This window comes from Amphiura filiformis, chromosome 12 (assembly GCF_039555335.1).
Source record: "Amphiura filiformis chromosome 12, Afil_fr2py, whole genome shotgun sequence".
Taxonomy (NCBI): domain Eukaryota; kingdom Metazoa; phylum Echinodermata; class Ophiuroidea; order Amphilepidida; family Amphiuridae; genus Amphiura; species Amphiura filiformis.
In genome coordinates this window covers 62,360,245-62,377,555 of record NC_092639.1, presented here as the reverse complement: position 1 = coordinate 62,377,555, position 17,311 = coordinate 62,360,245, and the positions used below count along the sequence as shown (strand labels likewise).

The window sequence follows — 17,311 nt, the reverse complement described above, 5'->3', positions numbered from 1 at the left end:
ACTTACCCGGGGTTTTCCAGTAAAATGGGCCGTGCTTTGCTAGTAAGGATGTCCACATTTATGGGTCAGGGATTCCTATCACTTAGCCGTACTTGAGCCGTGGATGTATATTAATAATCCACCGTTAGTCGCCACATTAATAATGTTATTGTTCATATAAATCCATTCCAAAAACAAAATCTTGGCTGTTGTTTCCAAATGTTGCCATAGTAGTTCATGTATCTGCTATTTAGCGGGGCTCTAAAGTTAACATGTTTACCCAGACCACACTGGCTTCTTGACATGCACGTTCAAACGAGAGCCTGCTATACGCTTATTTATGCCAAATGTATTGGGTTTTTTTTTAAAGCTTTAACCACCGCCGAGAGTAAATTTTTAAATTATTAGGCCTACACTTAAAAACAAAACTGACCGTGATAATAAAATATTACAATATTACCCAAAATGACAACCTCATGAGCAAACAAAATATTAATAACTATAGTGTGCCAAAAATTTGATAGATGGTCATTTGATTTTAAACAAGATACAAGGTAGGCCTATTTGGATGGGGTATGGGCCTTTACAGAGTAGCCTCATTATAATTATCGAAGTTGCATTTTGGATTGACATAAAAAAAATCATATATAGGCCTATAATATTATGTGCTTAAAATGTTCATGCAAAGATCGAACATTCGCCACTCCCGTATAATCGTGGACAGATGTAAACAGTGATCTGTTTCTTTCATATCTTTGATGTTTTTATCATATAGACCTACATGTATGCCCTATATCAATACGATATTCCTGGTTTATTCCCGACCCGATTCATGCCTCGTAATATATTTAGAACAAGCATGCATGCATATTAAATATAGCACTTGATGGCACGTACACAGGTATCCCCCTCTTGTCCCGTTCCCCTGCCACTGTAAAGCATGACAATTACACGAACTGACTACGGGAAAGTCGGGTGACTGGGATCCGATATTGATACTTAGTATATGTAACGTAAAATTCCTTCGACGGTGTGCTCGTCCGAAAAAGGGTCATTAGACATAATAGACGTTAGTCCGAAAGTGGAAACAGTATGCCTATATCTGAGAATTACGCTGCTCTGCACTAGTGACGAGAATCTAGGTAGCCTAATTTCGTTTTTAGATGTTCCGCAACAAGGTGAGTAACTGACGTATTTGCAACAGATGTTGGCCTATATTTGAAGCGTTTGAATCCTCCCAGCATGTCCAGAGCTCGGCAGTCCATTTAGTGAAGACATACCTGAATACCGAATTTTGAGCCCGCGATATTAAAACCATATGTAGATCCAGGCCTATATCCGATGCTCAGGGCGGGAACTTGGGCCGAGGAATACCCGGGTTTGCATCGGATATTCGCCCGGGGCTGGGGAGTGGCTGAGAGTTGTGCCCCGGTGGGTCCGGGACTGGCCAGGTGTTTACCCGGGACTTGAACTTTTAAACCCAAAATCCACGGCCCACGACCCGGCCATCCCCGGGTCCCCAGGGGCCGGGGATGCATTTGATATGTGCATTACACCTCCTCACATTCCGGTGCACCACAGCGACTGTACAGATGCAACATTTATGTACATACAGTCAATAGATGTGGACTGGGATGTCATCATACGAAAGTAAAGATGTGACGGAAGTAAGAGTTTTATACAGCAATAAAATTTAGAGATGCTTGAAGCCAGGACCTCTCTATTGCTAGACAAGTATTGTCAACTGACACTGCATGGCTAGCAACCTCTTCTCCCAGTTTTAGATGGGGAAGTGCGAAAATTTGTGACTAAACAAGTCAACAATAGCCAACTGCTAAAATTTGATTCAGAATGGAGTCTAGGCTATTCACAAACACCTGCAAACAAATCCCTAATGAGCTGTCATACCCCCTCTAATGTTTAAAATGTACAAGTTTACCACCATTTTTTTTTCTTTCAACTTCAGTTCTTACCTTCTGCTACTTGGATTGTATGAAGATATAGTTCACCACGCTCTGATGACTTACAATAGAATACTACACTTCCATCGATATGAGTATACTTAGTGATGACAAGGAGGCGAGATGGCTTTATTTTCTGGCAGCCATTAACACATTCAAGTGTTGGACGATAAGTTAGCAATGGCAAACCTCTCTTGTTAGCCAAGTAATAGGACTCTGTTGTTGAGTTGCTCTTGAGCAGTGCATGAGGACAATCTACGTATATGTTATTGATCCTGCTCTCTGGCACTGTAACATAAACTGTAAATTGAAGAGAACATGAAATTGGTCAAACTTAAAAGAGGACATATGGTCGTGTGTCTTGAGCTCGCCACCAAGAAAAGGTGGCGACGTTACATTTTGCCAAAGTCGACTCAAAACAAGTGATGATATCTCTGTCAAGCAAGAAGTTATTGTCATGCTTGTGGTCTCATTTTATTGCTAAATAAAATGCACTTTCAACCCTGTAAAAAGAAATACTTGGAACTTTTTAATACTGACACTGTGCTTCATAGAATGGGCAGGGTGGCGGTGGTGGGGATGTGGTGGTGGGGATGTGGTACACACAAACTCTATGGGATTGGTATTTTTAGTGCGTAATCTGCTTCTGTAAAGGCTGTAAATTGGATTTGGACTCTATTTAGCATCTAAACGACTCACAGCCTTACAGCTAAACAATTCTACTAATTGTATTTAATCATTTATGATTGGTTTAGTGTAGAAAATACAAACTTTTCCATACAAAACTACCCGTTGTCATATTAAACACTGTAGTAAGTAATGCTGATGTCTTCAAAATCTGAAAGTTACTGTAAAATTTTAATTACTTATCCTATCACATGTCGAAGTATAGATTTTCTGAAGGGAAATTTGATGAGGAATCTAAATATGGACATATTTTTTCTGTATGGGTTAGGGGAAAAAATGTTTAGGTTCAAAATATGTTGAATTGTAAAAAAATCTAACATACTTTGGGACACCCTATATTCCGAGATTACCAAACAGCTGTGATTTTGGTTTCTTCCGAAGTCAGTTGGCTCTCCATTTCCTCTAACCAAATGAACGTTGTTTACTTCCAGTTTATTACTGTAAGTTGGTAATAAGCAATGCATTGAGTGACCCATTTTTTATCAAAATCTTTTTTATTCCACCCTGTATAACTTGCAGGTCACCCTGTATAATGAGTTGAAATGTATATATTGGAATTGCTGATGCCTTCAGCTTTCCAAAAATGTATACTTTTGCTAGTTTAGGGTTGATGATTGTCGAGCTAATCTAATTAGAAACCCGGTTGGTGTAAAAATTCATAATATTTGTCATGTAAACGCTAAGGGTGGCGAGTTCAGGACACACAGCCATATCTGACAGTGAAAATTAAGACTTAGTCAAATTTTTATGGAAATGTTACAATATTGATTTGATGATACCCACCTATTTCACAGTTAGAACCAGTGAAACCAGGAGAACAACTGCATTTGTATCCATTGATAAGATCTGTACAAGTTCCGCTCACACATGGGGATGACTTGCACTCATCAATATCTGCAGAAAATACAAAAGAAATATTGGCCACATCCAAAACTATGTAGTAACTACCCCCTAGTGGATTTATGCAAATGCAATAATTGCTGGTAACCTATAGTTGCACCATAATTAGCTAGCACAATGACTTGTGAGTTTATACAAACAAGAAAAATATGAAAACCATATTTGCAAATTGCATATATATGCACTGTAATTGGCTTCTGGTACGCATTTTTTTGAGTTTTTGACCCAGTCCACACTAGTATATTTTCGTCATCGTGTTGTATTTACCCGATTATGACCTGATTATGACAAATGAATGATGAGAGCGTCCACATGGTCAACAGCTCATCATCGTGTCACAGCAAATATGAAGTTCATTGAGTAAACATAAAAACGACAGGTAATTTTCATCAGCAATTACGACACGATCATGCTACAAACCGGCCCAATGATGGAAATTTTTAACACAATTGTAGCCCGGGGATTGTAGTATGCTGACAACATTGAGCGGTCACAGGATACTAAAAAAGCCTACCGCAAGCTGTACATGCTGCGCATGTTGAAAAAATTTGGTTTTAACAAGCAGGAGCTTATTACAGTATACAGAGGGTACATCAGACCTCTTTTAGAGTATTGTGACATAGCATGGCACTCATCTTTAACTGCTGGCCAATCTAAATCACTTGAACAGCTGCAGAGCAGAGCTTGTGGGATAGTCCTGGGCAGGAATTTCACATCTTATTCTGAAGCACTGAGTGATTGTGATCTGGACTCTCCCTGTGACAGGAGGGTGGAGCATTGTCTGCGGTTTGCCGAAGGGCTCTCCAATAATTCCAGAACAAATGATTTACTACCCCCTGTCAGGGGTAGAGTCCATGATCGCAACCTACGCAATGTTGACAAATTGTCCCAGCTTTTTGCCAGAACTTCGCGCTTCCAGTAGCCCCATCCCATTTTTTAATAGTTTATTGAATAATTAGTGTTTTTTTTCATATTACCTGCACAGGACTGTCCTGCTAACTTAATTCATTCAGACAATATCATTGTTTTTATATGCCATAGTGTGTTGACTTTTATGAAATTTAACCCCTTTTATAATTTTTATTTGCATGACTTATTTACTGCTGTGTGATAAATTGTGTTTTGAAATGTATCAAGTGCAATATTGTAATTTTGATTGTTGTATAATGTATATAATATAATATATTTTTGATGTGTTTTAAAATTGTAAGTTTCCATGTATTTCAGCCTTTGGGCTGCAATATGAAATAAAATAAACATTACTACATTACTACACTTCGTTCTGATGTTATGAAGTTTTTTGATATCTATTTTCTTATATAGTTTATTGCTTTTTTACTCCATATTTTTACCTTTATCTCAATTTCAAATTTGCCGCCTCTGGCCCCCATGGACTAGATCGTGTCACGTATGCTGAGCAGTCATTAACCTCTAATGTTTAAAATGTGCAAGCTAGTGCACCACAAGTTGTTCTCCAAATTTAAGTCTTACCTTCTGTTACATTGATCGCATGTAGTTCACCACGCAACGATGACTTACAATAGAATACTACACTTCCATCGATACGAGCATACTTAGTGATGACAAGGAGGCGAGGGTTTATTTTCTGGCAGCCATTAACACATTCAAGTGTTGGACGATAAGTTAGCAATGGCAAACCTCTCTTGTTAGCCAAGTAATAGGACTCTGTTGTTGAGTTGCTCTTGAGCAGTGCATGTGGACAATCTATGTATGTGTTATTGATCCTGCTCTCTGGCACTGTAACATAAACTGTAAATTGAAGAGAACATGAAATTGGTCAAACTTAACAGAGGACATATCTGACAGTGAAAATTAATACTTAGTCAAATGTTTATGGAAATGTTACAATAATTGATTTGATGATACCCACCTATTTCACAGTTAGAACCAGTGAAGCCAGGAGAACAACTGCATTTGTATCCATTGATAAGATCTGTACAAGTTCCGCTCACACATGGGGATGACTTGCACTCATCAATATCTGCAGAAAATACAAAAGAAATATTGGCCACATCCAAAACTATGTAGTAACTACCCCCTAGTGGATTTATGCAAATGCAATAATTGCTGGTAACCTATAGTTGCACCATAATTAGCTAGCACAATGACTTGTGAGTTTATACAAACAAGAAAACATATGAAAACCATATTTGCAAATTGCATATATATGCACTGTAATTGGCTTCTGGTACGCATTTTTTTGAGTTTTTGACCCAGTCCACACTAGTATATTTTCGTCATCGTGTTGTATTTACCCGATTATGACACGATTATGATAAATGAATGATGAGAGCATCCATATGGTCAACAGCTCATCATCGTGTCACAGCAAATATGAAGTTCATTGAGTAAACATAAAAACGACAAAATGCGTACACACAGGTAATTTTCATCAGCAATTACGACACGATCATGCTACAAACCGCCCAATATGGAAATTTTAACACAATTGTAGCCCGGGATTGTAGTATGCTGGACGACATTGAGCGGTCACAGGATACTAAAAAATTGAAATTACTAAAAAAGCCAACCGCAAGCTGTAAATGCTGCGCATGTTGAAAAAATTTGGTTTTAACAATCAGGAGCTTATTACAGTATACAGAGGGTACATCAGACCTCTCTTAGAGTATTGTGACATAGCATGGCACTCATCTTTAACTGCTGGCCAATCTAAATCACTTGAAAAGCTGCAGAGCAGAGCTTGCGGGATAGTCCTGGGCAGGAATTTCACATCTTATTCTGAAGCACTGAGTGATTGTGATCTGGACTCTCTCTGTGACAGGAGGGTGGAGCATTGTCTGAGGTTTGCTGAAGGGCTCTCCAATAATTCCAGAACAAATGATTTACTACCCCCTGTCAGGGGCAGAGTCCATGGTCACAACCTACGCAATGCTGACAAATTGTCCCAGCTTTTTTATTTTTTTTTGCGCTTCCAGGGTAGCCCCATCCCATTTTTTATTAGTTTATTGAATAATTCGTGTTTTTTTCATATTACCTGCCCAGGACTGTCCTGCTAACTTAATTCATTCAGACAATATCATTGTTTTTATATGCCATAGTGTGTTGACTTTTATGAAATTTTACCCCTTTTATAATTTTTATTTGCATGACTTATTTACTGCTAGCAGCATGGATACTGATATTGGACTCTGTCATGTTTGAAATTTGCTTAAAAAGTTACCTTTTTCAGAGTCATCATTGAGCAGCGACGTAGCTTGCGACACCATCACGGCGTCTTCATTCAGCGTAGAGATGTATTGTTTACAATCCTCCGGTCACATGACCACCCGATGGGTGAGAACACTTATGTTGGTGAGACAAGTAGATCTCTCGGCACCCGTTTCAAAGAACATACTAGAACCACCCCCCCCCGAACAGCAGTCGGTGACCACAAAGCTGATCATAAACATGATATCAGTATTGAAGATGGGGAAGTTATCGGCAGGGAAGACCATTTTGGAACAGGAAGATCAGGAAGCCATAGAGATAAAGACACAAAAGCCCACGCTCAACAGGGATGCGGATACGACCTGCCCGCCATCTACAATGATCTGTTGACACTTGACCACCCATCGGGTGGTCATGTGACCGGAGGATTGTAAACAATACATCACTACGCTGAATGAAGACGCCGTGATGGTGTCGCAAGCTACGTCGCTGCTCAATGATGACTCTGAAAAAGGTAACTTTTTAAGCAAATTATTTACTGCTTTGTGATAAATTGTGTTTTGAAATGTATCAAGTGCAATATTGTAATTTTGATTGTTGTATAATGTATATATAATATCATAACAAGAATAAACTTAGATGAAACCATCACTACAGATAAAGTGCTCAACTAAAAAGGAGCAGGAATATATTTTTAAATGTAGTGAATTTATTATTTACATCATCATTCAATACAGAACTGTTTCGTATAGGTGTTGTCACACCTACACTCCTCAGTTGAATGAGAGCACAAGCAAAATATACCTGGCCATGACCTGGCTGGGTGGGCCAAAAACACAGCATTGAGCTAATTAAAGTGTCTATAAAAAGTCTGACATAAATTATGAGCGACTATAAAAGTCAATGATAAAGTTCCAATAAAAAGGCATATAGGCCTTGGTAAAAGTCAAGGTATCAAATGTTACACAATAAGTACTTCTTCTTATGTCTACAAGCACTCACAAGTTCATTTCTATTATTAAGAGTTGAAATAAGTGGTTTATAAATGATATAATATTTTTCAGTCAAGCACAAATTACATCTCTTTGTAAGCGGTTATGATTATAAGCTGAAGTACAGCCCTAAACCTATCAATCATCAACCAGACAAACGCAACAGGAAGCGTAATATCACTTGGTTCAATCCGCCCTTCAGTGATACAGTTGAAACTAATGTCGGCCAGAAATTCCTCTCACTCTTGGATAGGTGCTTTCCTCCTGAACATCAACTTCACAAAATCCTCAACAGAAATACCATAAAAATCAGCTACAGTTGCATGCCTAATATGCATCAGATCATTTCTGGACATAACAAATCCATTCAGGCTAATCTCAATGTATCTTCAACGGATTCTTCTAGACCATGTAACTGTAGGCGCAAACCGCATGCCCCTAGATGGCAATTGTCTTACACCATCAGTCATTTATCAGGCTTCTGTAACTCGGGATGATACTCAAACAAAGGAATCTTATGTTGGACTAACGGAAGGACCATTCAAAACTAGATTCAACTGCCATACCAGCTCATTCAAGAATGAAAAACATCGTAACGCCACCACTCTCAGCCAATATATATGGTCTTTAAAGGACAAGAATATTAACTACTCAATTGCATGGAGAATAATCACACGTGCCAAAGCCTACTCTCCAAATACAAAGAGATGTAATTTGTGCTTGACTGAAAAATATTATATCATTTATAAACCACTTATTTCAACTCTTAATAATAGAAATGAACTTGTGAGTGCTTGTAGACATAAGAAGAAGTACTTATTGTGTAACATTTGATACCTTGACTTTTACCAAGGCCTATATGCCTTTTTATTGGAACTTTATCATTGACTTTTATAGTCGCTCATAATTTATGTCAGACTTTTTATAGACACTTTAATTAGCTCAATGCTGTGTTTTTGGCCCACCCAGCCAGGTCATGGCCAGGTATATTTTGCTTGTGCTCTCATTCAACTGAGGAGTGTAGGTGTGACAACACCTATACGAAACAGTTCTGTATTGAATGATGATGTAAATAATAAATTCACTACATTTAAAAATATATATAATATCATATATTTTTTATGTGTTTTAAAATTGTAAGTTTCCATGTATTTCAGCCTTAGGGATGCAATATGAAAGAAAATAAACACTACTACATTACTACACTTCGTTCTGATGTTATGAAGTTTTGTTTTTTTCTTACTCCATATTTTTACCTTTATCTCAATTTCAAATTTGCCGCCACTGGCCCCCATGGACTAGATCGTGTCACGTATGCTGAGCAGTCATTAACCTCTAATGTTTAAAATGTGCAAGCTAGTGCACCACAAGTTGGTCTCCAAATTTAAGTCTTACCTTCTGTTACATTGATCGCATGTAGTTCACCACGCTCCGATGACTTACAATAGAATACTACACTTCCATCGATATGAGTATACTTAGTGATGACAAGGAGGCGAGATGGGTATATTTTCTGGCAACCATTAAAACATTCACGTGTTGGAAGATACGGTGGCAATGGCAAACCTCTCTCATTAGCTAAGAAATAGGACTCTGTTGTTGAGTTGCTCTTAAGCAGTTTGTTTGGACAATCTACATATGTGTTGTTAATCCTGTTGTCCGGCACTGTAATATGAACTGTAAATTGCAGGGAAAAAATGACCATCATTTAATAATTTGTCTACCAAAAAGCAAACCTTATACAAATTATAACAGTTACTTTGTGGGATGACTGAGCTGGGACAGGCTGATCATAAATATGCACATACAAATACATGCATGACTAATTACAATAATTACTAAAACCAGTCAGAATGCACAAATGCACAGGATAAGAAAGAATGGGTAGTCCAACAATGAATGGAGGAGTGGGATAAGGGTCTGGACAGATGATTTTGGAGAGCAAATTCTCCGCATCATGCAAAGAGCTTTTGAACTAGACACAACAATATAAAAGCTGACGGGTCCAGATCCTGATCACCTAGAAAGACACCCTGGTCCATGTGGGCATGAGGCTACAAGGGATCTTTCCAGTCCATCTGTTTGAAATCAATATTTAGGCCTATGCATTACAAAGCACATATTATTGCCACAACATATTACAGGCAGAAAGTAAACTGTGCACTCTTGTACATAAATGTTTGCAGGGCATATGGCAAAATATTCCAGAGATACACTATAATTGAAGACCGAATTAAAAAGACTAGATTGCGTATAAATGTTCTGTCAACCAGACCAAAAATGCTATACTAAATCGGTTAGCAACCAATCATGCTGTGCCTTTGCCCTGACATCAGATGCAAACTAGTTTTTTTTAATACGGTCTTCAATTATATTTTACCCTCCATATTTTAGGCAAATATGGCAGAATCTTAAATCTTTGAATTGTCCACAAATAATATATGTAAAACTGCTATAGTCCGTATGCCTCCCTCAATGCAGCATATTGTTTTCTATTGTTTCTCTAAAAACAATGATGATACTGTATTGTTTGTAATAAAGGCTCCCCCTCGGATACCCGAGTTCCCGCTCATCATTGGCCTTCCCGGGCCAAAATTCAAAACCAATTTTTTTTTTTTTTTTAAAAAAAAAAAAAAAAAGAAAAAGTTATATACAGGGTGATTTAAAATGAACTGTACCCAACTTCAAAAATTCAAATTAAATACTTACCTACATTTAAATCATTTGTGTTTGTAAGCTATAACAGGAAAGTATGTTTCCTATTATTGGTGAAAAAATCATGTCTTTACTTCTAATGGTTTTGAAGAAAAGTACATTCTTAGAAAACACACCAAAAACGATGTTGCACACGGATGAGTATTTCATTCAAACTATCTGTTCTACAGCATTTTGCTTACTCAACTGCCCTCAGACTCTTTCATATCAACATAAATTGCGCATGTTTATTTAAAAATGAAAATAAGATGAATTGATAAATTAATACAATTAAAATTAAATACTTACCGACATTTAAATAATTTTATATTGCAAGCTGTAATAGGGCTATGTTTCCTATTATTGGTGAAAAACATCAGGTGTCAAATTACGAGTGTACGGATATTGCACCAGCACCATTTCTATTTGAATTCAAATTTCCCTCTACAATTTCAAGTCAACGGGTCCTTTGTTCTACATGTATTATTTAACATGTAATCTTTCCAAACCTGACATTATAATTGAATATCAATAGTATTGATTTAATAATGCGAAATAACATTTGTCTTGGTTTTGCTGTACATGTACGTAATCATAGTAGTTGCATTTTGTTACTATGGTAGAGAGCACGGATAAACTTAGTTCCGTGTGTTGGTCTAAAAAGTGGGGTGATAACTTGAAAATGCAATATCTTCTGACTAAAACCACTTATTATCAAAATTCAAAATTTCTACTACAGAACACTTATCACTGCTTTCAATGATTGTTTTTTAATATTTACAATGCCCGAAAATATATATAAAAAAATTGGGTGAAGTTGGGTACAGTTCATTTTAAATCACCCTGTACCCTAAATTACTTGTTATTCAAGGTTGGAAACTGGAGAAATACTGCTACTAAAAAATTATATAAAAAAAAATTCAAAGTTGGATAAGTTGTACATTTTAATTACTTTTGCTTCTATTGAATAGCTAGTAATGCATACTAATTCAATGTATACTTACCTGGGCCCATAAGTGCAGCACATTCCGACAACATGATGACATTCAGCAATATCACCAAAGCAGAAGCTACCTGAACCATATCTGCAATAAATTATAATAATAATGAAAACTTACAAACATGAGAGCTCATTGCCAGTGGTGGCACCAGAATGGAGGCAATATGAAATATGGGGAGCCAAAAATCTGACAATTTTGCATCTTTTGCCCCAAATAGTGGATTTTTCAATGATTTTTTGTTCTGCCTAGGGTGCGCAACTGAGGGACAAATCAAAGCCAAAGTTTTGGGTAGCAAATTCCCCGTTATAGGCCTACTAAAAATTAACTTTTGTTTCCAGTAACATGCTCTGAAAAAATTGGCACGGAAGGAAGGAAAATTTTTTATTTTATGGAAAAATTTTATTTGCACATACTGAAATTTCAACCCAATTTTACACTTGCACGCCAAAAACAATAGCCTATCTATTTAAATTTTTTTAATTCAGGAGGAAAAATGTGATTGCCAACAATTTCATGAGAATTTCGACACAGATGATTTTGTGCTTATTTTTGCATTTTTCTCAAAAATTATAGCACATTGGTGACAAGTATTATTATACGGTATGTATATTATAGGGGCAAGGACTACAACTACTTTACCGAAAATTCAGCAACTCAAAACAACAAGTAGTTATTGATTTATTGATCAAATATTGGTTTTCCCTCATTTTTGACTGTAACTCCACAATTGTTGTCTGTGCTGATATAAAATTGCCAGTGCAGTAGTTGTAGTCCTTTCCCCTATAATATGCAAGAAAGTCGAATAATAAAAGTCCAGTGACCGTGCCGCCCGAAAAAAATCACTGACCGAGATGAGTGATACACACAACAGGTGGTCACTGCCAAATCGAATGGGCGTGACTTTTGGAAGGGTTATGCCATATTTGGAGTGATCATGGTTTCATATTGCAAGCAGTGACCAGTTTTCAACCAACGTGGGGGCAAGTGACTTTTATTGTAGGACCTTTTTTGGGGGGGGAGGGGCGGTTAGTGGATTTTCTTGAGCGATGAGAGTTTGAGTATAGTTGGTAACTAAGAAAAAAAAACAGGTCCTACTCGTCGGACTACCACCTTTTATAAATAAACCACTCTTGTTTACTAACTGCTCCCTGTGTACTAAAAAACTAGCAGGTACCCACACGAAGCGTGAGTATCCCGCTACCTAGTATAAAATAATAATTATTGATGAAATTTATGACCAATTCTCACAACAAACATGTTCACTTACATGTGTGCTTTCGGCTTGCGGCCACTACCCAGGTAGGCCTTTTTCAAACTGATGTTATTGATCTTGATGAGTGTCACACAAGGAGTTATTTACAACATCATGTGACAAGTCAACATAAAATACTCACACAGAATAGTAGGCATCATGGTGACACTATTCACTAATCAGTCACAGCTCAGCAAAACAGGCAATATACAAACAGGTAATTCTAGATTCTTCTTTAGTAGTTCCCTAACTTCCTTTTAATTTCTTTTTTTCCTAGTTCGCTTCCAACGGACTGAGACTATTTTCATATCACTTTTCATCTGTAAAATACTGTAATAAACAAAAGTGTACAATTTTTCTCATTAAGGGGGTACTACACCCCTCGATAAATTTGTGTCTATTTTTGCATTTTTTCTCAAAAACTAATAACACAGTGGTAACAAAAGTTATGTATATTATAGGGGCAGGAATCAATTACTACACTGGAATTTCAGTGACCCAAGACAAGCGGTTAGTTATTTATGATAAGAAAAGAGGTACCGCAAGAATGTACCTCATTTCCTGTCATATATACTGAACAGCTTGTCTTGAGTCACTGAAATTTCAGTGTAGTAATTGGATTCTTTGCCCCAATAATATACATAACTTTTGTTACCAGTGTGTTATTATTTTTTGAGAAAAATGCAAAATGCAAAATAATTATGAGCCCTGGGGAGGGTAAAATTGGGGGGGGGGGGGGCAAGAAATTTTGGCAAGCCAAAAGACAAAAGTGCAAAAATAGGCACAAAATTGGTCAGGGGTGTAGTACTCCTTAAAGGGGCATTTCGTGATCCACAGCCTCATCCCCCACTTTTCCCAAAAAAGTTGAGATTTTTACACCACTGGATACCTCTGGCTACATAATGTTTATGTACCAAATATTTCTTGCAGATTAATTCGTTTAGCAAAAATATCGCCAAATTTGAATTTCGTTCTGGTGCACCAGAACGAAATTACAACGCATTGTCTATGGAGCAGTGTAATACACATAATCATGCATAACTCGCAAACGCATAAAATCGGAATCAACTGAAATTTTGGAAATAAGCTTTTTCGTGGATATCTACTGAAAAATGTCATAAAAAGAGGATGCTAGGATCACGAAATCCTCCTTTAAAGCACTTGGCTTAATTGGTTCATATAATTTTCATTGTTCATGTCAGGTGTGCGGTAGGATGCAGAAAGTATAATTGACTTTCTGCCAACAATTTTGATCCGAGCCCAGACTATTTCACAGTTGCAATCTAACTCAGTGGGTACCTATTATAAGTATATAATATGTCATTGCGGATAGCGATAAAGACACCCCACCTCTCTGGGTTCTCTATCTTTCTGGAAAACCAGGAAGTTTTTGGGAAAAACCTCAGTGCTGAGGACTGAACTGTCCAGTCAGCTTTCACAGCCAAGGACAATATCTGGGCAATGATATCCAAACATGCAGCAAAGGTGGCTTTTTTACCTCTTAAACCTTGACAATTAACAATCAAAATGCGCAAATTTTCAGCTCTGTTGATTTTATCACTCAGGCTGAATTTTCTTTTTGGGTGAGAAAGTAGCCAGAAGGGAATGAGGGAGATCCCCCTCCGAGTTACTCGAGAAACACTAGCAACAAATTTGCTCACGGATGCTAGCCAGTAACTGAGAACGTGACAACATTTACTTTTACATTGGGTATTAAACCAGAGAGTCACAGAGTCACACTCATGCATAAAATCGCAAACGGTCAGGCAGCCATCCCAGAGCAAAAGTATCTGCAGCCGGTGAAACGCCTCACACGAAAGAACAACAACAAAGCCTACCAAAGACCATCGGGGAGAAAGGACTGTTGGGTCAACTTGTTTTTCCCAAACACAATCAAGGATTGGAACATTATCCCACAAAACATAGTAACCATTGAAGAAACCAAGTCATTTAAGCAAGAGGTCCTGAACCACCACTATCAAAGTCAACAAGCATAACATCTTTAACACATTGCGCACAACTTCCTCCTCGCCTGGTTACAATTGTAGCGTTGGGGAGTATACAAGCAGAAGCAGAAGCAGAAGAAACCAGCTCATTTAAACGTCCAAATGATTATGTCTGTGTTCGATCTTCCTAGTTACTAGGACTACACAGATGCCCTTTGCGTTAGGTAATATTTCGAAACAACCTCTGAGGCAATACTACTAAAACTGCGGGTAAAGCTGTTTGTCAGCTTGATTGAGCCATCCGAATAAACAGACCCAGGAGAATAATTTGGTAGCCCACATGAAGGGCATATCCACATGACATTACCTTTGGCATGCGCATATTTTTTGGGGGGGGGGACTTTGGGGGCACCAGCCCCCCGGGGTAAAAGCAGGGGGGCGGCCCGGTGGGGTCACTCCCTGGCAGGGGGGACGCATAGGACTGTTACCACAAGTACAAATTACCCCCTTTCGCAGTCAATTTCAAGGACAAATCATGAAATTTTACCCCTTTTTACTTCAAAACAAGGACAAAATGGTACTCTGAAACACCCCTATTTTTTAGATTCCGAGGACACATTTGCAATTTTGACTCTATTTCAACATTTCAAGGAGAAGGCTTTTATGAATGTTTTTTTTAGTAATCAACAGGGCATCACAGAATTCAAGTAGTACCCCTTGCAATGCAACGCTTGCATATAAATCAGAGATACATAGTGGTGGTTGTTGAAATACAATAACTGCATAAATTTATTCCTGTGATTTATTTATCTGGCCAGCTCCTGGGGACCAGCTATCCACGGGATCAGGAGAAAATAATAAGAACCCCTTTTTTTCCAATTTCGCGGATATTTGTGCGATAAAACACCCCTATTTTTCCAATTTCACAGACAATTTTGTCCGCGGACAAGCCCTAAGGGAGTGTTCATAAATACTTTGGTAGGGGGGCTGGAAAATATGTAGGGGGGGTCATAAAATTTTAGGAGTTCTGAAGAGGGGGTTAAAAAGTTTTGGGTGTATGAACAGGGGGTTAAAAGTTTTTGGGCACGTGAGGGGGGTGTAAAAACTTTAGCAACATTAGTCCTGAAGCAAAAAATATAAAATAGCCTGACATTTTTTTCGCGCGCTACGCGCGCAAATGTTCTCCTAAAACCAGAACAAAAGTTCATTCCAGATAAGGGCATTTGATCAGGTCCTTTATGTATTTTGAAAAGTCATTCAATATAAGTATGAAGTGTTAAAAATTGTCTTGTTGTCTATAACTTAATTTTGAGGTTTGTGTCAGTTCCTTCTGATCTGCTCTTTTAATCACCAAAAGACTTCTTTAGTGTTGACAATTTTTACAATAATTTTTCATGCAGTACAGATTATTAATTTATTATCAACTAAATCATGTTGCTTTACAATTATAGGCAGAGGAATCTTGGAGAACGGGGTACACGTTTCCACCCCTAATTTTTCCATGGGGACATCCCCTAAAGATCCTAGTAGGAGAAAAAAAACAATAACTGCCCTATGCAACTTTTTAGCACATCGAAAAGCACCGTGTTTTGGGCCCAAATATAGGGTAAAATTGCACAATTTTAAGCCAGCGATCTACGAACTGGCCCAGCAAATTTATAGCAAAACACCCCATTTCGGCAGTAGCGTGGCAAGGGGGGAAAGTGCCCCCATGACAAAGATGAATGAAAAATGAAAGATAAAATCTGGAGGGCAAAGGAAAAGAATAGTGGCAAGGAACCCTTTTCCACCCAAATTCACCCCGATCATGGGGATTCATGGGCCAAAATAGTGTAAAATACAAAACGTTTTGCGCGCTGTATGCGCACATTGTCACAATAAAGGCATTTTCATCCCCATATCATGGGCGAAAATAGTGTACAAATGAGGGGGTGGGGTCAAAACAGTTTTGAACCTAATATGAGGGGGGGTCAAAAAAGTTTTAGGTCCATTAAGCGGGGGGTCAAAAAAGTTTTGGGTTCGCAAAGAGGGGGGGGTTAAAAAAAAATTTTGACATGAAAAAAAATATTTTCCAGCCCCCCCCACCAAAGTATTTATGAACACTCCCTAAAAAAGACCCCTTTTTCCGCGATTTTAGTAACGATCGTGCGGTCACTATTGCAAGTTGAGTGACCCCACCGGGGGCGGCGTAAGAAGAAGGGGCAGCAAGAAACGAAGGGGGCGGCAAAAAGAATTAGTAAATAAAAAAGGCGGAAAAATGTGATAAAGCATAACATTTTTGAAAAAAAAATGTGCTGGTTTTAGGGTGCTAGCGCCTGCATGAAACCCTTGAAGGGGCGGCAAAATTGAATTTCCTTCAGCCCCCGGGTTGGGGCGGCCACGGTACGCCACTGTTTGGCCCCCATGGACCAGACCGTGTCACAATTCTTGTTCGTGAACTTGAGGGCAAGTATAATACTTCAGCAACTGTTCCATCTTGATCAAAAAATGTATGTCTTTGATTCAAGCACAACAATGTATAATGGTGATTGATAACGTAATAAACTAATAAACACAAGAGAAAATTTCACAACAAATGTCCAGTGTGACCCTCGAATCGGCCTCGATCCTTAAATCCTCAATCCATTTTTGAAAAAACCCGGGAAAACCCACTGCTGGAGTCAGTCATCTGTAGAATCACTGATAAATTTGACAATCTACAAAAAACCCG

General features: G+C 38.1%; 1 protein-coding gene across 3 annotated transcripts in view; it reads right to left on the bottom strand.

Annotated features, from left to right (window-relative positions):
• Nucleotides 1-17,311, bottom strand: part of LOC140166547 (uncharacterized) — a 35,904-nt gene that overhangs the window by 15,156 nt on the left and 3,437 nt on the right. For 2 of the 3 annotated variants that reach the window (XM_072190032.1, XM_072190034.1), the window contains exons 2-8: nt 12,798-12,985; nt 11,407-11,487; nt 9,104-9,385; nt 5,419-5,529; nt 5,019-5,297; nt 3,411-3,521; nt 1,953-2,240 (exon numbers count right to left, since the gene is read on the bottom strand). In XM_072190032.1, the coding sequence (XP_072046133.1) occupies nt 1,953-2,240; nt 3,411-3,521; nt 5,019-5,297; nt 5,419-5,529; nt 9,104-9,385; nt 11,407-11,487; nt 12,798-12,816 (1,171 nt within the window). In that variant the 5' untranslated portion in view covers nt 12,817-12,985. The remainder of the gene's footprint in view (nt 1-1,952; nt 2,241-3,410; nt 3,522-5,018; nt 5,298-5,418; nt 5,530-9,103; nt 9,386-11,406; nt 11,488-12,797; nt 12,986-17,311) is intronic. The other variant, XM_072190033.1, reaches the window with a different exon arrangement.